At 48.9% G+C, this 26,361-nt stretch overlaps 8 protein-coding genes across 12 annotated transcripts; 4 read left to right on the top strand and 4 right to left on the bottom strand.

The window, feature by feature from the left end:
- The first annotated feature begins 10 nt into the window (after positions 1-10).
- Positions 11-1,387, top strand: FVEG_02011 (hypothetical protein). The gene has a single exon (XM_018889093.1). The coding sequence runs from the start codon at positions 307-309 to the stop codon at positions 1,045-1,047; it is 741 nt and encodes a 246-aa protein (XP_018745169.1). The 5' UTR covers positions 11-306; the 3' UTR covers positions 1,048-1,387.
- On the bottom strand, positions 107-4,715 carry FVEG_02013 (hypothetical protein). Of its 4 annotated transcripts, none has more exons than XM_018889095.1 (2): positions 799-4,715; positions 107-738 (listed from the first exon to the last, which is right to left on the bottom strand). In XM_018889095.1, exon 1 carries the CDS (start codon positions 4,237-4,239, stop codon positions 3,421-3,423), a length of 819 nt encoding a protein of 272 aa, XP_018745170.1. In that variant the 5' UTR covers positions 4,240-4,715; the 3' UTR covers positions 107-738; positions 799-3,420. The 4 variants fall into 4 exon arrangements, with proteins under 4 accessions (XP_018745170.1, XP_018745172.1, XP_018745171.1 ...); XM_018889097.1 differs by having other exon boundaries at positions 107-1,321; positions 1,393-4,715; XM_018889096.1 differs by having other exon boundaries at positions 107-4,347; positions 4,418-4,714.
- Positions 1,598-3,802, top strand: FVEG_02012 (hypothetical protein). The gene is made up of 2 exons (XM_018889094.1): positions 1,598-2,001; positions 2,060-3,802. The coding sequence occupies exons 1-2, from the start codon at positions 1,930-1,932 to the stop codon at positions 3,188-3,190; spliced, it is 1,203 nt and encodes a 400-aa protein (XP_018745174.1). The 5' UTR covers positions 1,598-1,929; the 3' UTR covers positions 3,191-3,802.
- Positions 4,716-4,831: 116 nt separating the features above from the next.
- FVEG_02014 (hypothetical protein) lies at positions 4,832-8,293 on the bottom strand. 2 transcript variants are annotated; one of them, XM_018889099.1, is made up of 2 exons: positions 7,813-8,293; positions 4,832-7,739 (listed from the first exon to the last, which is right to left on the bottom strand). In XM_018889099.1, the coding sequence occupies exon 2, from the start codon at positions 7,662-7,664 to the stop codon at positions 5,214-5,216; it is 2,451 nt and encodes an 816-aa protein (XP_018745175.1). In that variant the 5' UTR covers positions 7,665-7,739; positions 7,813-8,293; the 3' UTR covers positions 4,832-5,213. The 2 variants fall into 2 exon arrangements, with proteins under 2 accessions (XP_018745175.1, XP_018745176.1); XM_018889100.1 differs by having other exon boundaries at positions 4,832-7,734; positions 7,813-8,263.
- A 320-nt stretch (positions 8,294-8,613) lies between these two features.
- FVEG_02015 (hypothetical protein) lies at positions 8,614-17,096 on the bottom strand. The gene is made up of 4 exons (XM_018889101.1): positions 12,605-17,096; positions 10,713-12,561; positions 10,413-10,652; positions 8,614-10,360 (listed from the first exon to the last, which is right to left on the bottom strand). Exons 1-4 carry the CDS (start codon positions 16,675-16,677, stop codon positions 10,286-10,288), a joined length of 6,237 nt encoding a protein of 2,078 aa, XP_018745177.1. The 5' UTR covers positions 16,678-17,096; the 3' UTR covers positions 8,614-10,285.
- Positions 17,097-17,219: 123 nt separating this feature from the next.
- Positions 17,220-19,096, bottom strand: FVEG_14969 (amidophosphoribosyltransferase). The gene has a single exon (XM_018904025.1). The coding sequence runs from the start codon at positions 18,974-18,976 to the stop codon at positions 17,411-17,413; it is 1,566 nt and encodes a 521-aa protein (XP_018745178.1). The 5' UTR covers positions 18,977-19,096; the 3' UTR covers positions 17,220-17,410.
- A 1,379-nt stretch (positions 19,097-20,475) lies between these two features.
- On the top strand, positions 20,476-22,416 carry FVEG_02018 (DNA (cytosine-5-)-methyltransferase; the record flags this gene model as incomplete). The annotated part of the gene is made up of 2 exons (XM_018889102.1): positions 20,476-20,937; positions 21,067-22,416. The coding sequence occupies 2 exons, from the start codon at positions 20,476-20,478 to the stop codon at positions 22,414-22,416; spliced, it is 1,812 nt and encodes a 603-aa protein (XP_018745179.1).
- A 700-nt stretch (positions 22,417-23,116) lies between these two features.
- FVEG_02019 (hypothetical protein) lies at positions 23,117-25,564 on the top strand (the record flags this gene model as incomplete). Its single annotated transcript, XM_018889103.1, has 2 exons — positions 23,117-23,179; positions 23,234-25,564. 2 exons carry the CDS (start codon positions 23,117-23,119, stop codon positions 25,562-25,564), a joined length of 2,394 nt encoding a protein of 797 aa, XP_018745180.1.
- Positions 25,565-26,361: the final 797 nt, after the last annotated feature.

Here is a 26,361-nt window from a genome sequence, read left to right as displayed (position 1 = left end):
AGAGATTATCCTAAGAAGAGAGCATCATGCCTAAAGTCAAGTACCTATTCTGAATAATATGACGCAGATTGGTTAGCGACACAGCCACAATTATGTGGCGTTCCTAGTCGAGCATGTTGAGAAATCGTAAACTCATGAAATCGATTTGCGCATCGTGCTTCATCATGCTTGATTCCAACTTCCCTGGCGCACTCCCTCGCAACTAGGCAACGAACGAACGGCACCAAGTCACCCAGAAACTCTCATCTCCGAAGAAAGTATCATATCCCACCTCAACATGATAGTATCCCGTCGAAATCTTGCATCATGACAACGGCACAAGTCTTGTCAGGTATCAAACTCCTGCGATCGACACCCTCCCCCAGCTACCGACTTTACTCATCAACCCCACGAATATCTCACCAAAATACAAAAGACCGCCCTCAAAAGACTCCTAGCAGGCCAGGGCAGTCACCGAATCGAGACGGAACGAAAGGACGGCCTAAATCGCCCCGGATCTACATCCCACCAGCAAACGACCATGTATCACCATCTGGAAGACTGCTCACCACACCAGAAGTCTGGTCATTTCTTCAAGAAACAGGCATCGAGTACGACAACTCTAAGGCTACACGTCTGCATCTGGGGCCTGACGAACAAAAAGTGAAAGTATTATTCAACTGCCTTGTTCAATACTCGCCTCGATACATCATACACCCCTACCATCTGCAACATTTAAGGCCTGGAATAGCACCAATGCTACCCATAATCATGAGCAATTACCGACGCAAGCTGGCAGAGGAGCCTCTCTGGACATACACAATATGCAGGGGAGGGGGCAGTACCGTGGTGCGAAACCTGATGGCCAAAAGACTGACAGGCGCATTCTGGAGAGCCTTGAAAGATCTCGGATATTCGATGGATGGCCCGCGGGGAACGCTTTTGGTGACGATCCACGATCCTTTGAAAGTCGCCCAAGCCCCAGCTCATATTTTTGGCGAGGCTGTTGCGAAGCAAGTGAAGCAAACCTGGGAAGAAAAATACATGTTGCAAAAGAGACATGAATAGCTGGGCATACTTGAAAGCCAAGACTGGATATATCGGCACGAACTATGGTGCATTCTGCGCAACATTAGTGTTTCGGAAATTGGTGGCATCCTCGGAAGGGATGTGAGGGAGTATCATTGATAGGGTTTTGGTTGTGGAATTTGCGGGATCCTTTGTCTGCATAGAGCCAACCTATCGGTAGACCCGAGGACTGGATCAGATTTGCGTGGGCTAGTAAGTCATGTGTGTACTTGATGCTATGATACCAATGTTTTCACCAATAAACTGTATATTACTATTCAGCCATGTTAAGTTGAGCATTAGTCAATATGTAAAGTAGTGAGCCTTAAGATGAGACATACATACCTAGGTAGGTATGAAAGGATAATATCCATGTGACACCCCCCGCCGTGGTAACACCCACGGATGGGAGATGTCCATGAGTTTTGTCCTGGCTCTTATATTAACTCCCGAGTCCCCACTTTGTAGTGAGGTGCCCTGAGGGCGGAGAGCCTCAGAGGGGCGCTAGTTAGTAGGTAGCAAGCCTCTTAGGGGCCCAGGGCCTAAGCTCCAGGCAGTCTTAGGTGCTCAAATTTGCTGGGCTGAATGGGAGCTGGAGCACTTTGTCTTTAGTGCCCTTGCTGGCTGGCGTGCGTGTCCTTGCTCATGCAGCTTGTCCCAACCAAAGATTCCACGTCGAGGTTCCATCCCTATCGCATTCGCAATTATCAGCAACCTTTCTCGCTTCAACTACAGATCAGATAGGCGATTTGGTCAGCGTCTTCTTTAGATTCTCCTTTTCGAAGATACCCTTGTTTCACCTTCTCTTTTCCCCTTGCATAATTGCCTAGAGACTACCCTCGGCGTCATCATCACCCTTTGATTGCTGCGACACTCCCAACGATGCTCGTCTCTCTCACTGTCGGCAAGGTCGATGCCGGCGTTACTGTTCTTCTGACACCGGACAAGCGCTTGGTGAGCTTGCAGCATCTTCTCTGTTGGTGATAATTGCTAATGCAGAGAGTGCCCTTAGATCGAATTCCCATCTATCCTCCTCCCTCCCAACATCTCGTCAGGCAGTATCGTCGACATCAACGTTTCGCAGAACGCGACCAAAGAAGCTGCTGCCGATCACGCATTCCGTGCCCTCCAAGACAGCATCTACAACTCATTTGGTGCCTCGGAGCCTTCAACTCCAGTGCTGCGATGCCGCAATGCAACCCAAACCTCGGTCGTTCTTGAGTGGGATCCTATTCAGCTTGCTACCGCCGACCTTATTTCTTTGAGTCTCTACCGAAATGGTCAAAAAGCTGGAAATATCCCTCGCCCGTTACAGATGCACAGCACAAAGATTAGCGGCCTTGCTGTTGATACAGAGTATACCTTCCACCTGGTCCTGCGCACAAGCGCTGGCACCTTCATCAGTGAGCGCGTCTCCGTGAGGACTCACAAAATGACGGATCTAAGAGGTATTACCATTACTACCGGTATTCTGCCTAGTGCCGTCAAGGACAGCTTGACAAATGCGGTTGAGCGCATCGGGGCCAAGATTGTTGATGGCGTCCGCATTGACACGACGCATTTTGTTACTACTGAGGGACGTGGGCAGCAATGGGAGAAAGCTGTCGAGAGCAACATTCCCGTCGTACGTCCCGAATGGGTTGAGGCTTGCGAGAAGAGTGGCCGCATTCTAGGTGTTACCAAATTCTATCTTGATGCTATGAAGCCAGGCCCCCCAGCCGAGGAGGCTTCACCTCCACCTCCTCCAGAGAAGGAGGAGAAGAGCCTGCCCGTGCCGCCTGCCCACAACGGCGAGCAGGCATCTCCATCAGAGGAGAAGCTAGACGAGAAGGTCAAGGAGAAGCAAGAAGAGGACGCGCAAAGGAACGGCGGAAAGCAGAGCTCCGGCGGTAGCAGCACTGAGGGCGAAGAAGAAGCCGAGATCGAGCAAAAGACGAAGACATCACCACAAGAGGAACAAAAGGTACGATTCGAGGATAAAGAGGAGCAGAAGGTTGCCCTACGACCCGCCCATAATGGTGAATCAAGTAAACCCGAACACGATGATAAGCAAGAAGCGTCAGATGACGACGCAGAAGAGGAGTCAAACGCGAAGACCGCACCTACACCAGATGGAGCATCCTTTCAAGAAGTGGAGCTATAGACCAAGAGGTACTTCAATTATGTAGTTGGGATTGACTTTGTTTGAAAAGATAGCATGATTAGGCAGTGAGTGGACAGTGGTCCCTGTCTGGTACGGTCTCATGTGGTTATGTTGACTGGCAAGATCTTGGTGAAAGGGCAGAGCAGATACTGGTTTAATAACTTGATTTTCGCGCAAACGACTCTGAGTTGCGTTATTCTTTCAGCTCTTTTAATGATCCACGCCTCACTTTATGGGAGGATCTCCTTGTTGTTCCAGTCCATACACTTGCCTCGCCCTTCCAGGGGGAGACCCGTTGCGACTTTTACAAGTCTGTCGACAGCGAATTCAGGGCTGAATAGTTTGCCCTCCTTTGTACTCTCCCAGAAACCCTTGCTCAGGTCTGTCTTGACCGTGCCAGGGTGATAGGCAATGGAGATGGCCTTGTCACCACTCCGCCCACGGAGAAATATGTCGTAACTCTTGCCCAGGCTGATAACTCCTGCCTTGCTCGCCCGATATGAGAACCATCCCCCAGCCCTATTATCTGATGTGGAGCCAACCCGAGCTGCCATACTGAGCCACACCGAATACGGAGGCATCTGTACCTCATCACTGTTGGGGCTGTCCTCGAGCTCAGAGCTCCGCCTGGGAAGAAACTTGTCAAAGTGTTTGATAAGGAGGAGAGGACCCATGGTGTTGATGCGAAATTGCCTCAAACTAGCCTCTGCCTCTATCTGGTTGACATTCTTCTCTGGTTTGAGGACCCCAGGAACCGCGCACGCAAGCCGCAGGTGATGCTTGTCAGGGGGGAACAGTTCAGCAGCTCTAGAAGCTGCATCAATGAGAGACCCCTCGTCTGTGACATCTGCGTGAACTATCGACAGGCGTTTGGTGAGACCTTCTTTCTCGGAAAGGCCTTCGAGAAGTGATTTCTTGACAGTTTCTGGGTCGTGTTGGAGACGAGCTGTTGCGAGTATAGGTAAGGATGTCTTCTGGAGGAGGTGTCGAGTGAGAGCATAACCAATTCCTCGGGTTGAAGGGCATACAAAGATCCAGGGCTTGCTCATGGTTGATCCACCTGGGCCGGATGTCCCAGAACTATCACATATAAGTCAAGTTGACTGAACAAATTGGGTGCTGTGACAAAGATGATGAATGTCAAGTACGACGAAGTTCTAAATTGGTGTCATTTGCTGTTAACTCAAGTTCACACCTCAAACGACCGTATAAATGATTGGTTGTCACTTTTCTTTCACCCTTCCCTTGACAATCATGCAGCTCCATGACATCTCGTGTCTTTGATGATGCGTAGACGCACGTTCGTGCGAGGAATCACCTACGTCATAGGATCTCGCTGCCCCTGAGCGGGCTAGGCGGGCTCGATCCAAGTGTAGAAGCTTGTTACCCAACTGACGATAGGTATAAGCAGAAGTGGTTGTGAAATTGAAAATTGATTCTGTGTTTCTTGACGTGCGAACTAAAGTGTAACGGCTAGCATTAGATAGATGCTGAGTGTTTAATTGTAAGTTAAATAAGTCTCATGGTTAGGATAGGATTTTGTAGGGGAGGAAATTAAACTCGGGGCCTTAAGCCTAACTGATAAAAAGATTTAGGTAACTTAGTGTAAATTTAGGATGCTTTTTGCGGAGTTTATTTTGTCACCCTAAGCTTGGGTTAGACTTGAAGTCAGACGCTATGTTTTCCGTTCAATGGCTTAGTGATATGAATACCTTGGATTATCGCCAAGTGAGCTGCCTATTTATTACTTCGACGATATAAAACAACAAACTAGCTGTTTCTGTGGTAGATACGATACATACTAGGAAATACGCTAAACTTATCGTGATAGGCGTCGGCTAAGGAAAATGCACGTCGGGTGCAAGACTATACTATAGGAACGTTGTCGAAAGTATCCAAAATCCAATGCTTCGCTCATCCTGCACACAAACCAACCAGCCATTCCTATACCGCACATAAAAACAGATCAATCTCCCCGTCTTCGTCTCCTCTTCTTGGATTGTACACATCGCCTAGCAAACCACTACTCGGAAAGAGAATGCAGTAATCCCTCATCATCCATTCCGAGTGATCTTGCTTCAAAACTTAGTCGAGATCGACCGGCGAGTTCTCTCATCAAAGGCTCTATCGTATCAAAACCGCTCATGTCATCGCTGACACTTCCAGCCTCAAGCTCCTCTTTAGTTCGTACAAGCTGCTCCAGAAACTCCCGCTCTGATGTCCCGCTCCTTGCCATCATGCGTCCTCGGCTCGATGGTCTCATTTTAGAGGTTGCGTGGAAGTTTGAACGGTCATCATCAGATATCCACCCCTTCGCCCCGCTTGGGTGCCCGTCTTGAGAATTAGCGAGCGTGCGGTTGAGATTGTCTAAGACTGGCACCAGGGCACGAAGCCAGACATCTCCGTTGCGCTCCAATCTCCTGATTCTGCGTTCCATCTCTCTGATGCGGTACTCTCGGTATGCCTCATATCTTCGCAAAACCTCCTTTTCCACGGTGGGCGCTTTGTCCCCGGTGTCTTCTCTCATGGTAACGGCCTTCCTCACCCTGGGTCGGGGACTGGCGTTCGAGGCAGCTTCTTTTCGTTTACGCTCTTGTTCTCGGGCAGCACTCCACTCCCGACGTCGCGAAAGGGACGTTCTATCCTGTGAGTCCAGTTTATGAGTTGGTGATGAGTGAGTGGATTGTGGAGGCGTCGGTGACCCGTTTTGATATGAGGGTGGAGATGGAGAAATTGCTCGACTGGACGTGTCGTCTTCTTGCTTAGGCGCCGCCTCGTCCGGCTTCAACTTCACAGCAAAGGTCAAGTCCTGTTGGTTTGTGGTCGTTTGTCTCTTTGGGGATGCTGGGATAACCGCTGTTGGGGGAGGTGATGGCTTGACATTGGCGACAACCATGATGGGGCACATGCTTTGGCGTTGGGGAGACCTGAGTGGCAATGGTGGTGGCTCTTCTACCTTTTCTTGAGGCGACTCTTTGATAGTCTCCTGCTCAGAATCAGGCTGCAGGTCCATCGAAATAGATATCATACTGCGCCGTTTCAAAGAAGCAGCTTCCATATCCTTCTTTTTCTTGTCCCTGACCTTGTCACGGCGGCTCTGCGACAATCTGGCTTCTGGTGTTGATGATCTCTCCTTTGTTGTTTGTTTCCTAGAACCTTGACGTTGGGCACGTAGTGGGCTCTTGGTGATCACAGTAACAGGAGGCTCCTCGATTTTCTTCGTGGTCAATCGAATGCGCGATTCCCTGGCTGATACAGGTCTTGCCTCGACCGGCCTAGCCTCTGCAACAACAGGATCATTCTCGCTTGTTGTCATTATGCTCCTGGAAAGTGAAGGTTGGTAAGATCCATCCTGGGATACGGGGCGGGCAGGTGAAGTAGGAACCTGATGGGCTTCTGTCTTGGTTGACTGAGACATCATAGTATCGATCGACAGGTCGCCGAGGTGTACGAAGCGACCCCCTGTCAAACTGGGACTCCGTGAAGGGATTCTATCGTGATTGTTTGGGCTTCTTGCATGTGTGGTCCCCTGTTCATTGCTTTGAAATCCTCGGCCCTGCTCATTAGCTTGTCTGACTTGGTCTGGGGTCAATACCCTCGGAGGAGGCGTTGCCAAAATGTTCAAATGTTCTGTTGCCGTACTTTGGTTACTGCTATTAATAGGGGCCGGAGTAGAGTGTCCATTGATCGATGAGTTTGGAGATCTTTGAGGGGTAGTAGATAAAAGAAGCTGAGAATTTGCCGAGCTCACCGAGGGCGATGATTCTCTGTCCTCGGCAACAGTCCGTAACACAGTCACGACGCCTTTGTCGTTCAAAATTGCTCTGGTAGGGGCATACTGGGAAGTAAGAGGCTTCACACTCCTGTGCTGGTATATGGGATACTGAGACCTGGGAGTTCGACCAAATGGCGAGGCGTCCAAGGGAATGGAAATTGCAATATGTCGATGTCCTCCTATCGTTGTGCCTGAGACAGCTGAGTCTGGAAGCCGAATAGTCTGGGGCGACTTGGAGAGTGATTTACTCCTCTTGCCCAACTTTCGAAGCCTGTACCATCGCCCCCTGTCCTCTGGGGGAATTCCATCCGGGATAGACATAAAGTTACCTGATGGAGGGCTGTGGTTCCTCAGAAAGTCAATGAGCTCAGCAAGGCCATCATGCGGTTCCCCGTCCCCCTCCTGCTGCTGATCGATGAAGGTGTCGTCGTGAAAACGCAAGTCCTTGTCCTTTTCGGGGCCACCTAACAAATTTGATGCAGATTTTGCTCTCGGCCGGGTACGTGCTTGGGCTTGGGTTTGAGAGCCTGGCCTTTGCAGATACGAATACCGATTTGTTTTAGGGACAGTAGATGCAGATACAGAAGAAGTGAGAGCTGGGGGGGTTGTTGTGCGAGGATAGGAAGCGCCACTGCCCGACGTGACAGAGGCCTCAGGGTCAAGGCCAAGAACTTGAGCCATGCCGGGCCAGCTTAACATCTGACACGGAACATGGGATGGGCTTATACGCTTTTGCGCAACGATGCACTTGCATCCATGAAAGACAGGCCTGAGCTAGGTAGATGTATCAGCTGAGTATTCACGGGACATGGTTTGTACACGAAGGGATCTCTTAAATTAGTCTTACCTTTGGTTGTCTGTCTTTCGGGGCTTTTCTCGTGTCCTCCCTTTTGGAGGCTTGGAAGGAGATTAGGAGGCGGGTGGTTGCAGACCGGTGACCCGAGTGATAGTAGGTAGATAGATAGTCTGTGTCACCGCGAACTCATATGTACGTGTATCTTACACTGGGAGCTGAATTGAGTTGGCAGCCACAAAACAAGGCCAAGATTGTGACAGAGATGTAAAATTGAGAAGTGTTGGTGTTGAAAAGAAGAAGAAGAAATTACATGTCCTGGGGGTGCTCTCCCCCAGTTCAGCCCAGTTCAACCTGCCCTGGTCAATCCCGGTTCCTAGGGAGTAGGGACCTTCCCAGCCGCGTCAGAACAGACAGACAGCGAGAGCAGGAGCATTAGAGAGGTCCCAGAGCCCATGTATGCCGTCACTCCCCCATAAAACCCTGGAGCGCCACCAAGGCCAAGTGCCGCTATTTACCTTAGTCTTAGCTCAGGATCCGAAAGCTAATCAACTATGCCCGTTGAATTTAATGGAGTGGAAACGTCGTCGCTAATTCCCCAATCAGAGCCTCAGAAGCACAGATTCACCAAAAGGGAGATCGTGGTCCTTTGTTCTAACTTAGCTCAGCTCATCTCCATTATCTGCTGGGTCTCTTAATCTTTCTGATGTTGTAATTACGCCTCTTTCGCGATGCGGCACAACAACCCGGTTGTTCGGGATGCCTACCAAGATCGGCGAAGAAATAGTTTCATTTGTCGCTGGAGATCTCATTTTCCTGTCTCGACCCTTGGCTAGCTTCGTTCTCGTCACTTTTCCTCCTTGCTTTTTTCTCTTGTCACTTTACATATGCATGTCTCTTTGCTGGCCACCACAAGTGATGTATGGTATGTATGTACGTACAGATCAAGCATTTGGTGGACAGATCTTTAGATCCCAGCCGCTCGCAAACCTTTCCCTTGAAAAAGAAACAATTTACAGCAATTGGTTGCCGAAAGCCTTCGGTCAGTGGTTGCAGCTGGCTGGTCGTCGTCACCACCATGAGTTGTGTTACCTTCTCAGGTATCTCGGGTGGTTCACAAGAGGTCGAGGTATCCGATATGAACCAAGCATCAGCTGCAAACCCAAGCCATGCTCGCGTTGGCGGTTTGTCCTAGACTTGGCGACTTGCTGAACCACTTACGTAGATATGCACCAATCTACAAACTGTACAGTATCAGGAGATAGCAGAACTCAAAGCTTCACCCTCAATACGACCTTGCATGCCAAGAAGACTTGGATAAACTAAGGATAAACTTGCTTGGTTCATTAGTTTATTCCTGCTCCGTATCAAGAGTCTTGAGTCTTCTATATCTAATATCGAGGGAGTAGCCCCCTGTTCCAACATTTCACAAACATTTTACTCAACCCCGATAGGATGGTAGCCATCTCTTTTCAGCCCACAGGGTTCTGCCTTCAGGTCGTTACAACTTATCCAATCACCAATACCGCGTCGTTGTTGCTCAACCACCAAAAGCCCTTCCGAGCGCCACTGCTGATCTCCTCTGCAGGAGACCACTAGTGTCATCACCGTGCCAAGTTACCAACTGTTACTTAGACTGAGCGTTATCTCTAGAGTCTAGCGCCATCTCCTACTCTCTGTCGTCTTGGCATCCATATAAGCTGGGCCGAGCTGACCCTCTTTAGAAAAGCCAAAAGGCCACTGTCGTCAATAATGCCTCCATCGCCATCTGCCTTTACATCATAGCACAACCATCCTTTTTGTCACTTGTGATCGTGTATGTCCAAGTTGCCTCGTCTAACTATTGGCCGTAGGAACTTGACCAGGATCGGACATTACCTGACTTCATTCGTCACCAGGGTCCCTTGTCGCTCTCCCTGTCTTTTGAAATGACACGATCCCTGTCGGCTGATGATCGTCCTCACTACCGGTCGGTTAGGCGAGCTGACCCATGCTCAGCGCAAACATGCACTGCCATTCTCCTCCATTCACATTGTTTCAACGACATCACGTGACGCAATCAACCTCAACTGTAGACGACGAGATAGTGGAAATGATGCAGTGCTCTGCCATTACCATGTTCCAGCATTGACGGAAATCCCCATGGGTCTCGTTGAGCGTCTCGACCTTAACAGCTGGCCTCAGAATCTTCCAGGCTGGTCAGGTTTAATGTTTGTTGATTCTGTTCTCCATCCGACCACCACAGGAGGGGGCCTCGTGCCCCCTTGCATATCACCGTAGGCAGCCCACACATGTATGATGTATGCCAGCCTACCGTATCTTCTGGCTGAAGCCCGGAGTGAGGCATGTTTGGCAATGTCTAATCCTCCCCTCTGGAAAAAGATTTTCGGAGGCTCTTATGCGCTATTTGGGGATGCCATGTACAAATGAAATAATGCACCCAACGCCCAAAAATGCTATCCTCTACGTATCATCCTCTATGCTTGCTATACAGAGTCTCGTTTTGTCATGAGATTCACCATTTCTTTTACCGTTTCTTTGGGACAAAGAGACTTGGCTTCCCCTTCTTGCGAGAGGAAGGCGGATGAGGTGGGCGTCGTTGCTGGGGACAGTATAAGCAAAGAGTCTCTTCGAACTCATAGTTTTAGAAATACCTGGTTGTTATTGTATTGCGGCCCTGGATTTGAAGGACCCGTCGGAATTCTAGGTCCTGTGGGGGCTTGGGGTCTGCTTGGTAACAAGGGACCAGTCGGCGCTGCTGCAGGCGGTCTCTCAGGTGGCGCCAGTCCCATTACTGACATTGCTGAAGGGTCGGTGGGAGCCTTGGGCGGCCGGTGCGGCTTGTTCCCAAACTTGCCCATGAGTCCACCGCCCCGAGCCTTGTCACTTGCTATCTGTTTGTCTGTAAGCTTACAAAACCTTGTTCTCGGCATTTGTTATGTTTGTGGACATACCCTTTTTGGAACTGGCTGATTTGAATCTGGTCCGTCATGAGGTCGCTTTCGTGCTTCTCCTGGAGGCTTGCTTGCCGAGGTATGAATGACAGGAGGCCCAGCAGAGCGTGGCAGAACCCCAGCCGGTTCGCCTCCTGCAATGCCAGGTATGTGAGTCGCGGGAGTCGTTGGCTGCTGAGCTCCCTCGATCTTTGGTGAGTTTGGGCGAGATGAAGGCAGTGACGATGTTTCCAAAGATGCATCTCGCATTGAAACATCACGGTCTGGAGCTTGGGGTAGTGGGGGAAGGTAAGCGCCCGGCTTTGCCTTTTCGAGGGGCTTCCTAAACATTGACAACACATCGCCATTAGTGTAGCGATCTCTGGCTTGGGCATCCTCAATAAGTTTTCGCCAGAACTCGCCCTGAACAAGCGCTCTGGAGTCACCAAGAATCCACAGCGATGATTTAGCACGAGTTAGACCGACGTTCATACGCCGAATATCAGTCATGAAACCGATGCCGCCAGTAGAACTGGCACGAACACAAGAGAAGATGATGATCTCACATTCGCGACCCTGGAAAGCATCGGTAGTGTTGAACTCGATTATGCTTGTGATGTTCTCGCCATATCGCGAACGGAAGCGGTTTCTTAACTCATAAAGTTGAGCTTTGTAGGGAGTGATGATACCGATCTTGCCTGTCAAGTCGCATTCACGGTACTCGTTACTAAAACGATCGTACATTTGTATAGCAACGTCCAACTCCTTGGTGTTGACCAGTGACTGGCCCTTGTGGCCCCTCTCCTGGACACCCTGAACATCGAAGAATCGATAGGGACCAAGTAATGCGCTCTTGTGCCACGGCTGTTGCCTGAGCTCATGCATGTTCTGTCCATCGGCGAGTTGTCCTTCGTAGAACTCGCGGCTGGGGAACAAGCTGATCTCTGGATGCATACGGTATTGCATGTCCAGTAAATGCACCGATTGTGGGTGGTTTTGCTGCATTCGGACGAACAGACTTTGATCGTAACCAAACTTCGCCGCCGACTGTGACAGAACTGTAGGGGGAAGCTGTTTAGGATCTCCAACGAGGATGCATTTGTAGCAGCCGTATTTGAGTGGAATCAAGGCGCTTAGCTCAACGCACTGGGCAGCTTCATCAATGATTACTGTTTCGAACTCTACGTCCTCCAGGTTTCGAAACATCTCATGACCACTGCCACTCAGAGTAGCGCACAAGACCTGAGCGTTATTGAGGATTTCTTGCTGGACTTGGCGGCGCCGCATTTCCATCTCTCGGGCTACAGAATGGCCACTGCTCTTGTCGGCATCGATTTGTTTTCCATAAGACATTTGGCGTCGCTTCAATTCGTCGAATTCTCGAGATAGCTTGTTGTAGAGGGTTCGATCATCCATGAGCTTTGCTGCTTCCAGTTGGGGACGCAGTTTTCCCAGCTCTTCCTTTACCTTCCCGGCATTCTCGTGGAGTTGGTCACGGTCGGCTTTGGCTTTATCCTTGGTTTGATCGCCCTCCATGCGGGCCTTGACAAGCTCGTCTAGGGTGACGTCCCTTACAGCTGCATTAATGGCATCACTCCGACCGAGTCGTAGTACGTTGATATTCTTGGTTTTCCCCGATATCGTCTTGACACCAGCCTTCAGACGTAGCACTAATTCATCGACGGCGGCGTTACTTGGTGCACAAACAAGAAGCTTTTTTGAACGGCTTTGTTTGGGTGCCCCTGGTGCACCGTTCGGTCGCAGAGGTACACCCATGGGAATGCCTTGATTGCTTGGTTGACTTAGTTGCTCAGAAAGCAAAGTTCCAACCATGGCCACGATGGTTTTCGTTTTTCCAGTACCGGGAGGGCTGCCTATATTAGCTTCGTCATGACCAAGACCGAGAGACTTACCCCTGAATGAGCGTGAAGCCATCATTGTCGTGAGCGCCTAAAACCGCCATAGCCTGTCCTCGGTTGAGAGCATAATTGTTCATACAGCTGTTTATCTTCTCATCTCCGTACTGCAGAATAGGAGACGGTTCAGCATTCAGGATTTCGTCCATTAGATCATAATACGGCAGACTCTCCAGCGCAGCGAATTCTCGCTCGATTGTTGTCATGTTGGTGATCTTCACTCCGAAGACGCTAACATTCGGGGTCAACACCTGTGTCATGGGATTGTTTCGGGAAGCCACACGATATGTGATCTCGATCAGCTCCTTTTTGTAGGTGATGCGGTGAACCCTAGCCAAACAATGTCGAGCTGTCTGATCGATCAAAGGTTGTTCCGATTCCGAGACGAGAAGGATGTCGCCTTCAGAAACACCGCGCTCTTTGCTTTGGACCACTGGCATCGTGAAGGTCGCCTCCAGGTAGCTATCGACGCTCGCACGGCTTGCAATCTTCATACCGAATGGCTGAGACGTGAGCTCATCCTTGGCTGTGACAAAAGAGCGCCAAGCTTCTGAAGCAAGCAGGGGGAAAAAGGTATCCTGGTACGTTCTAGGTTCAGAATACTTGGTGGCAACTTCTGAAGCTGCTGGGCCATTCGGAGGATCGTTACCTCCATGGAAAATGTCCCAGGCTAGCACTGTGTTGTGTAACCTGTCCATGGGAGGGATGACTCTGGCTCTCCTATCCTTGACCGAGCGCTGCTGTCTAACCTTCTTCACTGGTCTACGCATTTTGTCTTGCAAAGCCTTTGCCATGCGCCGCTTGTTAGCTTCTTCCAAAGCTGTCTGGCCTCCCGTGCTAAGGGCAGCTAGTTCGTTATCGGCGTCTGATACATCTTCCTCTTCATCAGATTCTTCTTCGGAACTGTTTACCATTATCTCACTTCGGCCGTGATCTTTGCCAATGAGGCCCAGACTAAGCAAGCCGGAACCCTCACCAGGGACAGTTTCCCCCCTAAGAGCTTTGGCATTCGCTATGACCGCAGCATCGCGCTTCTGTTTTTCAAGTTTGGCCTTTTGTCTGGCTTCCTTGATTGCCGCGATCCCCTTCTGATCCGGGGCAGTCTGGGTTCTAGGCTTGATCATAGCTTGAGACCTTGTTTTGGCCTTTGCCTGATCCTTAGCTTTCTTGGCCTCCAGCTGCCTAAGGATGGGGCTGTCTATAGATCTGCTAAGATCGAGCACGTCATCACGATTAGATCTTGATGATGCTGCCGTGGTTGTACTGCTAGAGGATGCGCCAGACTTGGACCAAGCGTCAAGTTTACTTTGTTTCTTGATCCCATCTTTGGGCCTCTGTACTAATGGTGTCTGCGCAACACCGAGCTGGTAGATTTGGATCTCATCGTCTGTTTGTCCAAGGGCTTGGAGAAGTTCTGCTCGCTGCTGGTCAGTCATGTTGGTTGACCTGACAAACTTGCCCGGGACATTTGTAGGTAGGCAAGCATCAGTGATAAGCTTCCGGGAGGCAGGGTTAATCTCATGGTTGTTTTCTCGAAGTCGGGTCAGAATCTTGCACAGGACTCTGACTGTGACATCAACGAGCCACTTGTCCTTCAGACGAATCATGTTCTCCATTCCACCAAAGTGTTGCTTTGCAGGAATAAGAATTTGCGACATGGTATCCTTTTCACTTTTGTTCAAAGCCTTGGAAATTGCTGATGTGATGAGACCATCCTCAGCGACGAGGGCTTCCGCGAGTTCCATAATTTCTCGGCAGAATTCTGTCATGATGGCGTTCTGAATGTATCGAGACCATCCCTCAATGTTTCTGCACGCAGTAGAGACAAAACGCCACTGTTCACTCCACCAACGCAAGACCTTCGCAGCCGACATAGGCTCAAGGGTCTTGACTCGCAAGACTCCGGACATTGGGTCAGTCAAACCACGGAGGATATCTCGACTCATATTTAGCATGGGCCTGATAGGACCCCAGGGGTATGGAGGTTTCAAAACTCGCTCTAGGGCCCATACTATGGAGGAGAGGGTCTGCTCAGGGTGCAGCTGCGACATTTGCTCGAAGGCGCCGCTCTGGGAATACTCTCCGGTCCAGCTCTTGAGCAGCTCGGCAGCTGCTTCAGCAAGTCCTGCCTCTCCATGGGTAGAGAGTGTAATAGTACCTTGGAAAGCCAGGCGGTCGTCAAAGAAGGTATTCAGGTCTGTGGCAGCGTCTAGCATTTCGGACATTCGACCAAGAAGATTCCCAAGAATATCCACTGTTGCAGCAAGAGACTTGTTGAAGTTCTTGCTCGAATCACTAAGTTTATCGTCGCTCTTCAAGGCCCTGATCTGTTCCACGCCGATCAAGGGCTCTAACGACAAGACGATATCTCTCGCAAGATCGACCTGCTCGGTTGACAAATCGAACATCTCAATAATACCTTGCCAGAAAGCCTTCGAGTCCCTAGTGACAGCGGATTGTAGCTGGCTGCCCTCCTGACAAGCTATATACTCCTCCGCAAAGACTTTCATATCGAGTTTCATGGCAGCTTGCATGACCTTTTTAGCTGCGTTTGCTACCTGAAAGGTGACCCAGCCTTCCCTTTCATCGCCAGGGGCACGCAAGTTGCGGAGAATGATGCCCTTGTACTTCATAACGAGGTTGAACGCACAGCATGCGTAGAGATGAGTGGTTCCCGCACCAATCTTCGTCTCTGGGTCGACAAAGGTTGATATGGTAAGCTGTAAAGCATCAAATCCAGCTCGAATACACGCCGCACGACCCGGTTCCCCGATAGTCTCGTCTTTCGCAAGTGATTCGAAGAGAGTGTGCATTAAGATCTCGCAAGCGTTATATCTGCGATCGCGGCCGACTGACTGAAGCCATGGATCGATCCAAGACGTAGGAAAGGGGCCACGAGAGACATCGTAGCCAGTCCAGCAGTCTTCTAAAGACTGACGAAGGAGATTCTTGTATCCGGGACTCGCAAAGATTAAGTCAGCGATAACATTTGGCCGGGCGTCACCGATGACATCCCAAAAAGCCCTGGGTGCCTTCTTTAGAAAGTTTGTGAGGATTGTGATGGCCATCACCAAGACACTCTCTGCAGGGCAGAACTGGATATGGCGGAACAGAAGGTCGTAGATGTGACTGACTGTGCCACTCAGCTCAAGATTCCGTAACCGCTGCATAATGACATCCGCAGTCAATGTCCTTAGAATTTCATTAAATCCTTCCCAGAACTGCGCCATTTCAGGCCATGAGTCCATAGCTGAAGCCTCTCTTTTAGAAACGTCCTCAATGGCCCTTGTCAGACCGCTGCTGACAGCCCAGTCGAACTGTTCCAATGTCATACTATTGCTGTCAAGATTTCGATAGTTATCTGTTGCCCATTTCCGGCGATCCTGGTTTTTGAGGTCAAAGATAAAGTAGGTCATTCCAGGCAAAGGCTCCTTGGTCCCAAGCTTGAGGCCGCTTTTCCCTTGAAGTCGCTGGAAAACATACTGAAAGGTCATCCTTCGATCCGCATCCTCCATATACGGCATGCAGCATAGTGCCTCGTATATAGAGATATGGACCTCGGGTAGATGCTCACCAAGTTGGGATTTCTTGAAAGTAGAGCCTTCTGAAATGATCTTCTCAATAAACCCCTTGGCCCATCGCAGGCTTAGGTCGATTCGTTCAACATCTCTCTGCTCCAACATCGACCGAATGTCGACTACAACTTCTTCATTCCATCGTTCTTGGAATTGCTGCAAGAGTTCTCGGCGCTGCATATGCCAATTATAGACACAGTCTGCGCAATGCTTTAGGCAACCGTTAAGCCTCTCGCTGAGCTGCTCTCCCCATTTTCCTTGGCTTGATTGATCGAAGCCAAAAATCAGGCAATTCCAGTATGTGACCTCGAGTCGCTCCTTTCCTGCCTTAATTCGACTATTCTTTTCTTCTGGCGTAATCGATGAGTCGGGGTCGTCCACGAGTTTGTAGTTTTCATTATCCTCATCGTTGATGCGTGGGCACAGGAGATGACATTCCTCATCGAAGCGTTGAATCTTCTCGTACCATTGGCTGAGTTGCTCATGAAGATCCATTGTAGGGTTCGCAGGTACGTTGGCGCATCTCTTGGGATCGTGGCTAAAACAAAGGATTCGGGGGTGATGTGGGAGGTCGGGTTGTCATGAGGTTGCGACAATTTATTTTCAAGTCTAGCGAGGATCGTATTCAACGAAGAGAAGGATATGTCCAAGGTTGTCGCAACGAGTTGAAGGTTGGTTTGTCGTGGCGGTCGAAAATTCGAAGTTTGTGTTGAAGGATCGTTGCTGGGGCACTCTGGCTTCAAAATCAAACAACCCCTTCCGTAAGTGTCTGATCATTTGCGGGACAACCCTAGGAGATAAAACGGTGATGCGAATAGAAATCTGAGTCGCGGAGAATATATGGAGTCCCTTAATATCCTGTCGGAGCTTGTATTCCAGCAAGGCAATGAGCCTACGGAGCAATACAAAAGAAGAAGATCAGGTCAGGATAGGAAAATAGTTATAACGCTAGTAGGTCAGAAACTGGCTGGGCTTTGACGCGCTTGGGTTGCCGCGTTTTCTGCAGGGGGTTTAATGAGAAATAGCGGGCCGTTCGTTGCTGGCTGGTAAAGCACCTAAGCCACTGATGTCTAATTTGGGTGAGATGGTTGCTGAGATGGCTTGTGATAGGACACAGGCAGGATAATGCAGTGCATGTGTAAGAAACATAGGTACTTTGTTGCACGAAATGCTGAAGCGGTGCAACTTATTTAAAGAAAACAACCCCCAATTATCTAACTACAGGCACTTAATCACTGTCCTCCTCCTTCAGCTGCTTCTTCAATCCTGCTTTCCCTCCATACTGCCTCTTCCCCGTTCGCTCCATCAGCCCATCGAGAGGACATTTTGATTTATTCCATTCTTCGCTCCCCTCGCTTGTGTTTGCTCTACAGCGGATACAACTTCGTCCGTGTTGAACGAACAGCTTGTGCAATCCATACTTCAGATGATTGGGGATGCGCACCTCCAGATGACTAAATGTCTGATCTCGAGTGGCTTTGGGGGGTATCCATTTCAACCATCCACTGATGCGGTGAACATGGGTGTCGACTGCGAAGCTGGGTTGTTGGAGGCAGAAGAGAATAACGCAAGATGCTGTCTTGACGCCAATACCAGGGAATTTAGTGAGTGTCTGCATGGCTTCATCGGGAGCCATACCATGTATATGGTCTAGTGAAAGAATATCTTGGTCAGTCTTCAAGATTTCAAGATCTTTTTGACCTTGAGTTTTGTTGTCCGCTCCGGCAATACCAGACAAGTTTCCCCCTTTTTTCTCTTGCATAAAGGCCTCTCGTCGTTTGGTGTTCTCTTCATGAACTAACTCCAGGATTGCCTTTATGTCTTTACCCTTGACTTGAGCCAAGCCGCCTGTCTTGATTGATTCAACGATGGTGGGCAAAGGAGCAACTCTGACCTTGTTCCAGTCAACGCTGCCTTTCCCAATACCTTTGTCAACAGTGCCGAATGTGGTCACCAGCCCCCTGAATGCTGCACTTGAGTTGCGGTTGGAAGTGTTCGCGCTTAAGCGGGTACGAATTAAGGCATCGAGAACAGATGGTACCTCTCCGCAACCCGACACTTCCAAAGATGGCGCTGGTATCTTCTCGGGGGCTTTTGCTTCTCCATGTATTTTTGCCAGTCGACGATAGACCTCTTCACATTCTTCTGCTGATGGGGTACTCCACTCTGGAAAAGGCGTCATGCCGGGAGTAAGTCCATACGGGTTATCCTTCGTCTTTTTGACCGTTTTCCGAACTGGTGCTTCTATTGCCACCTGGAGATCCTCATCCGTCAAAAGCTTGACTTGAGACTTAGTTGATGTCTCGTCATCAGATTCGAAGTATGAAGATTTTGATGTTGATTTCCTTGGGCGAAGGGATCTTCGGGTTGCCAACTCCGTGACCTGGGTCGAACCTTGCTTCGCAGCTTTCATCTCCGATTTGGCCACAGGTGAGGCCTCTTCAACTTTGGCACTTTCCTCCAAGTCCTGCATTTCTTCCGAATTTTCCGGGGGTGTAGGAATCGACTCGATTTCCTTCCTGGGAGCACGAACAGGTCCCAGATTGCGCGGTAGGTCATCCAAATACTCATCCTCCACCTGGTGCTTGGTCTTCCTCCCGGTCTTCATTTTCTTCACGGGCACCTCCTCTCTACCTACGTCCTTACGTTTCCGTAATGTTCGAGCAGCCATCTCGACTTGCGCAGAAGGTGTAGAAGTGTGGAAGTGACGAAAGATTGGAGATGATGTAGGTAGACTCAGACAGGGGTGCAAGGTTGTCCAAATCTTGACGGCAAATAGGAAATAGCTTTTCATTCCACAAGAGCAGGCAATATCTTGATGTTCTATATCAACATCCTGCTCATTTTCGTTCTGGTCTTGGTAAGTGTCTGATCAGTTTTGCGATTACTTATACCTTAGGTATCTACCTAGTTGATCGCATCAATGACCTCAAGAGTCGACACAAGGATCGCTGGGGACTATCTCCACACTGCAAATCGTCGCTCTGCCGGGATCCACTGAACTAGTACCTTAGTTAGTGCCTAACCAAAACCTAGCTAGCTGGTCAGAGTGGCTTTACTGTACCTGACTTACCCTGTGCCATCCGCCGCTCTTGAAATAGCAACTTCAAGGGGCATTAGAACACAATAGAAACATTTATTATGTTCTTCAAAAGTTGCTTCAACTTTTACAACTCCTTTTTCATTTTTTTTTTCATTCAGGGATCACAAATTGTTACTCATCGGACTTCCATCATACTAAATGAGGGCTTAGCGACGCTTTAGCTTTAGGGAATGAAATATTCAAGAATATTTCAATGTCAATACATCTAGACAAATGATACACAGTAGAGTCTAGTAAATGGCCCAGCGAAATATTCTCTCAAGACATTCTCAAATATAACCATGTTTATAGAACTCGATCTGAACAGCAGTGGGTTCATCCATCAGATTCAATTTCCACTGCCTTATAACATCTTTACAACACATACGTTCGACGCTGGATCCATCATTAAGAAGCTACTGAACATATATGATAGCTAGTAAGACTGTTTTGAATCATTAGATAACCAATATGGATGTGGTCTATATGCTCTCAGATTGAGTAACATAGCTAGCAGATCTCGTGTCGTTCATATGTGATGAGCACTGCCCAAGAGTGAATACTGGTGGACTGGAACATCGATTGGAGAGCTTAGACCGAGTAACAAGATCCGTTGATTCTATAATACGCTGGTGAGCTATCTCTCGCTGTGGTATAACGGAAAGATAGAGGGGATGGGCTCCTACACACATACAAGCACAGGTAAAAGGCAGTGCCTACGAGTGCTGATGAAATGATGGTAAGGAAGCATATATACCTGTTATTGTAATAGAGCTGTAGTACAAGCATCATGAAAATATGATACAGTTCTCAAGAACATGACTGTTGTTTAAATATAAATGCTTAGTTGGTTAATAGTACTGATCCCAAGGTTTCAAGACGAATAAGAGCTTTGACGAGACAAACGACCCATAGGCCATGTTGCACGGACCAAATATTCTCAGAGCAAGATATATGTTGCCCCAGATACCAAGGAATTCAACTCAACTTGAGGACCTAACCGCTTCTGATACAATAAAATGCTTCTCTGGCTCTCTCCTTCAACCAACCATCGCATTTCACTTTCTATTCACTAGTCCAAGGCAACAACTGCCTCGTTTGCTCGCGGTATGCAATAATAATCTTTTCTTTCTCATATTGTGAATCACAGTGAACTAACGCAACAACGTAGACATTTCTTTTGATCGCTAGGCTCAGGCCGATTCTCAATCATGTCTATCGAAAGAATCGACCTTGAGGCGCAACAAGAGACGGATACCGTTTTATTTCTTTCTGAAGAATACCGTGGGACTTTTGGTCGTCGAAGGCGTCTCTCATCTTGCACAATTGGAGATGAGGATACCAGCAGCCACTCAAACACCCCAGCCCGCCTCCTCGAACAGGGTGAACTTGAACTCAAAGCAATAAGGCTACAGAATAGGACTATACAAGCCGGTTCCTTTCTTGAAGTACGCTCATTTCTTTCCGGAAAATATCTTGTTGAGTTTATTCTGGTCAAAATCCTATTTCGATGCCGGTCTACAAATGCGGTCAAAATCCGTGGCACACCGTTCCTGAGAAATCGTTCAGCTTTAGCAAAACTTCCAAAGAAGCCAAACGAAGTCTGCATGCTGATATGTCGAGATTTCGACACGAATAACGAAGAAGAAACAGACATCAGTACATCACAAGTGGTACAAATGCACACACTGCTGATAACCAACGCCAAATACCCCAACTTCAACCGGGCTGTCTTCAATCCACAATATCCTGCAGAAAGGGGCCGACCGAATATGCAGTCCACACACTTAACCTGCCGCTAGAAGCTGGAGGTTTGTTACGCTGGACAAGGGAGCCGCCGCATTCAGGTTGAAGAATCTCTTGTTCGTATTGACCCCAGCGAAGTCTCGCGGAGAGAATATAGAATTTCCAACGAGATACTCCGCAACAGATGGCGAGGAACTACCGCCAAAGGAGGCTCATGGAACCCCTTTTCAGGCGGTCACCTCATCGACCTGGAGTCTGAGCGGCCCAGCGAGGAAGATCGAGGCCACGGTCAGCGGTACACAATATTTGACTCTTGTTCCGGTGCTGGCGGGGTATCGCGAGGAGCCCTCATGGCTGGTTTCAAAGTCCAATATGCATTGGATAAAGCGCCCGAGGTTTGGGATACCTACCAAGCAAACTTTTCTGAAACCGAACTATTCAAGATGTCGCTTGACCAATTTCTATCCAGCCCGCAGACGAGTCATATGCGAGTTGATGTTCTACACTTTTCTCCGCCCTGTCAATTCTTTTCGCCAGCACACACACATGCATCAGAACATGATGATACAAATATCTTTGCCTTATATGGCTGCAATCAACTACTCAAAAAGTTGCGTCCCCGTATAATCACCGTGGAGCAAACATTCGGGCTTACGCATGACCGGCACGAGGAGTACTTCAATGGCTTCCTCGGGGACTTCACACAGCATGGATACTCCATACGCTGGAGAGTCATAAGGCTTTGCACGTGGGGAGCTGCTCAAGACCGGAGGCGCCTAATCATTATTGCCGCCGCACCGGGCGAGAGACTTCCAACCTTCCCCCAAGCTACACACAGTCGTGAGGGCGGCAATGGACTGCTGTCCTACAATAGCATCGGAAAGGCGCTAAGGGGCATCCGCGCAGGAGATGATCTTCATGACCTTCATAATGTCCATTATTTCGATCCACCGCGAGCGCCATATGACCCAGAGCGCCTGGCAGGGACCGTCACCACTGGTGGAAGTGATTTTTACTACCCTGACGGCACACGAAAGCTCACTCTCAGAGAGTATGCAAGCTTGCAGGGATTTCCGAAGTCGCATCAGTTCCTCGGTACGAAAACATCCATCAAACGGCAGATTGGAAACGCGTTTCCCCCAAACACAGTCCGTGTTCTATACAAGCACTTAGAACAATGGCTCTTGAACGAAGACCGTATGAAACCATTCACCAGCAACCAGGACACCATCCTCATTGAGGATGATTCCGAGGCAACAGCCAATTTTACAGATGATTCTGAGGATAGGACACGCCACTCTCCGGACATGATGGACGGAAATATTGTTGAGGCTTTCGATATCCAACAACATCGACGCGGCAGATACCCATGGGCAGTCGAGGACATGGTGATTGACTTGACCTAGCGCCTGAGCAGGTTTGATAAAGACAACATGTTACAGAGAACGAGATTAGCGGTTACTGGCTTGGTATTGTAGCAGCCTGGAAACTAGATGACAGTTTTTCTCCTTGGAGAGGGCACAATGTGGTAGATAACTGTTATGTTCGAGTTATAGATCCATAGACACCTACCTACCTTAACTTAGCACTCAAGGTAACCGTCACGAATACAGTGTTTGATTACATTACCTTACCTTATAGGCACTTTAGTACTTGACTTGGCACACACGCTTTCAGGTTGGGGCCGGAGATAGATACCCTTTGTAAGAGAGAGCCGATTTGGAACTAACACCTGCTGTCACTGCCCTCTCTCTCCCATCTTTGCCCTCGAAATCCCATCCAGTTTTTAACAGTGATTCACAGCTGGCGCGCAGTGCGGAGCAGCGCGTCGGGTGCCTGCCGCAGTGGCCCGGCATGAGCACCTTCTTCTAATAACAAACAGCAAGTGCAAACGCTGCTCCTCCTTCCCTCTTCTTTTCTTCACCCTCCCTTCTCTCCCGTTCTTTACTCTTCATCCTTCTTTGCAAGCTTCTGCCTGAGATTAGCTAGAGGGATCATATTCTCCGAGTTTCCGTTTCCGTTTCCACTTCTACACTTGCTTTTTATATCGTCAACTTCTTCGTTCGGTACTCTAACGAGTCTCATTACGTCTTGTTAGTATCCGATATGGCATCATCTGCTTCCATCGTGTCGGCCCCTGTAGGACGAAGTGTTTCTACCTCTGGAAATGTGAGTTCGGGTCACCCGGCCCTAGAAATTATGTCACTGACATTGTGCTCTCAGAAGCCACTGGAACCATTGTACGCTCTTTCTGTGAGCGAGTATGTGAATAGACACGAGAATGGTACCATGATCGAACAACGAAATGAGGAGACTATATTAAAACGGTTTAATGATCTTCGAACCCCCTTCAAGGCCTGGCCCATAGCCCAAATTGATTCCTTGGCCAATTCTTTCACCACGACCTGGCTCCTCCTTGTCCCGGTCCCTAAGCAATGCGAAGAAGTCATCTTTCCCGCGCTCACTGACAACTTCCGCATCGAGTTTGAAGAAAGAATAAATCTTTCGAACAAGACCTATTCTCTGGTCAACTTGTCAGCAACACGTGTCAAAAATCCGTATGAGGATATGGAGACCATCGTCGGACCAGAAGTCGTGAAGTGTGCGGCCTTCAATATCCAAGTGCCACGTGCGGTGAAGAACGACGAAGGTGACCAGGAGGTTCTCGAATTAATGGATCATATGAAGACAGCCTCTGCACTTGATAACTTTGAACACATTACATTGGATCCAACGAGTCAACGACATGTCTTCATCACATGGGAGACGTTTTCGAATACCTACGAGGCCGAACTAGCTGCACTATATCGCCTAACTGGAGGTTGCCAAATTGAAAGTCGACAGGTCAGCCCAAAGTGTAAGGCTGCTTTTGAGACAATACTGAAATTCAAGCGATCAAACACGAGTGTTGTGAACCTACACGACATTTTCCCGCACCTTAGGAACCCGCACCACCCAGACCATAGGGTTCGGAGAGCCATTCTGCGACGATTCCGATCCTTTAATAAGGACCACGTGGCAGCATTTCAAGGACTACAGACCATACCGAACGGTCTCTATTTTGTGAATGGATGTCCCGGTGCGGGCAAGACAGAATGGAACATGGTCGTTTCTGCTCTGATTCAGTCAGTACGTCGTCCAGGCGCGAAGAGGCGTTACAATCCCATTCTATTTCTCGTCGACCTCAATAAGACTGTCGATGATGCTGCGGACCGTTACTGGACCTTGGCCAAGGAGTGTGGCCTTCATCTTCGCATCATTCGAATGCACGGCTGGCCTTATGAAATGAAGAACAGCGAGAGACTGGGCACGAACCAGGCACAAGACAGTGAACAGCAGACAGACTTCACAAAAAAGTTTTTGACAACTGGAAGCATCGCAAAGGCTTTGAACGGAAGAAACCCCAACAAGGCGCCAACGCTGGATGAAGCTGCCTGGGAGTACTACGAGAAACACAAACATGGTGGCTTTGTGGCGCTCAAGAAGGTGCTCACGCGAATGGAGGCTAAGGAAGTCTTGCACCACGACGACTGGAAATGTCTGCGGAACGAAATTACCAAACTGTACACCGCGGTTTTGAAGCAGACAGACTTCATAGCCACGACACCCGTGGCCGCTTATGGCGGCTTCGCTAAGCTTTTTAAGCCGGATGTCATATTTATGGATGAAGCACCCCACGCCAGAGAGCTCACGACGCTCATACCTATCGCCTTCTTTGAGCCAATTGCTTGGATATTTACAGGTGATGTCAAACAGACTCGACCTTTTGTGAAGAGTGGCGATCCACGCGATGCCTTGAAGAAAGGGCTTGAGATGAATCCATATTCTGAGCAGCTACGTCTTAGTCTCATGGAAAGGGCCAATCGACTGGGGGCGATCAATTGTTCATTGTTGATTAACAAGCGAGCGCACGGCAACTTACACAAGCTGCCGTCGGATCTCTTCTATGGCGGAAAGATGTCATCTGGTTACCCATCATCGAAGCAGTTCCCCGAAACGGTTAGCTACCTGAGACGACACCTTGAGGCTCTCGGTAGTGGACAAAGATTGAACGCGAACCGGGCTGTTGTTGCCCTTTCGGAAAGCAAAGAGGAAAACCATTGTCAGAGTTTCTGGAACCCTGTGAATCATCGTTGGGTCTTGGCTCAAGTCAAAAAGCTTTTGCAGGACCCGGCATTCCGAACGATCACAGACGGGAAGCCTGGACGTGTGATGATCGAGACACCATATAGTGTCTCGATGCGTCAATACGCACACGTGGTGAAAGGTTGGCCAGTTGAGTGGCAGGAGAGGACAGAAGTCTTGACAGTAGACAAGGCTCAAGGTAATCAGGCAGATGTGGTTTTCCTCGATATGGTGAGAACCACAAAGCCCGGTTTCATGGATGAGGCACAACGCCTCAACGTGGCAATAACCAGAGCCAGACAAGCGGAAATTGTCCTGATGCACCCTGCAATGACTTTTCGCTTCCGTCAGGGTAAGCGGGTACCAACTGATTACACATCGAAGGTCTGGGAGGATGCAGTTGCGAACGACCGCTTATTCGTGGTCTGATTGTGAAGTCTTCGAGAGGAATTCGAGGATGATGAGAGAAGTATGTCTTTCGGTGTTTGTAGCTGTTTGTGTTTGAGCACTTAAAGTTCAGTTGGTTGATAGGACAAATTGGGTCTGTATTTTTGTTAATTAAAGGATGTTGGGTTGAGCCAAAGCCGAAGTGTATCGAAGCTTGTACACTGTTTTTCTAAAAAATGTTGAATGAAAGAGAAATGTCGACAATTATTGCTACCCGCTCCCCTCCAGTCAAGATATGAAGTTAAAACAAGGCCACAGTGCTCCATACCCGATGGACTAGCTTAGTATGTAGTGTCTTGGAGGCAATCGAGCCACACTGGGGTCGGTGTTGTGGGTGGTGGGGGCATGGCTTGGCAACGAGATTGGGGATCTTGTGAAGCATGAATGTTGAATTGAGAAATTGGGATAAATCTTCATGTCCGAGTTTTCACTGCTTGCGAGACGATGGTAAATGTGACGGTAATGTTTAGCGAAGGGAATGATAGTGCTTACTCGAGAAAACCGGCATTAGCTCAGGATATTCCCATTGAAGAGAAGCCAAGAATAAGGGTCTAATGGATCTAGGTACGTAGAACAATGGCCCAAGGTTGGCTGCAAGGGTCTGAGAATTATAAAGATATCCTTTTTATCAGAGATCGGTCCACTCTTTGAATGTAACTAATTATTATTTATTGTATTTGCACGATTTTATTACAGATACATGACTTGATAAATATCCAAACCCAGCCATGGATCCTATTTGATATGATGGGTAATAATTACACCTTATCAGAGACGAG

This window comes from Fusarium verticillioides, chromosome 6 (genome assembly GCF_000149555.1).
Source record: "Fusarium verticillioides 7600 chromosome 6, whole genome shotgun sequence".
Lineage (NCBI taxonomy): Eukaryota > Fungi > Ascomycota > Sordariomycetes > Hypocreales > Nectriaceae > Fusarium > Fusarium verticillioides.
This window is presented reverse-complemented; position numbering and strand designations above follow the sequence as displayed.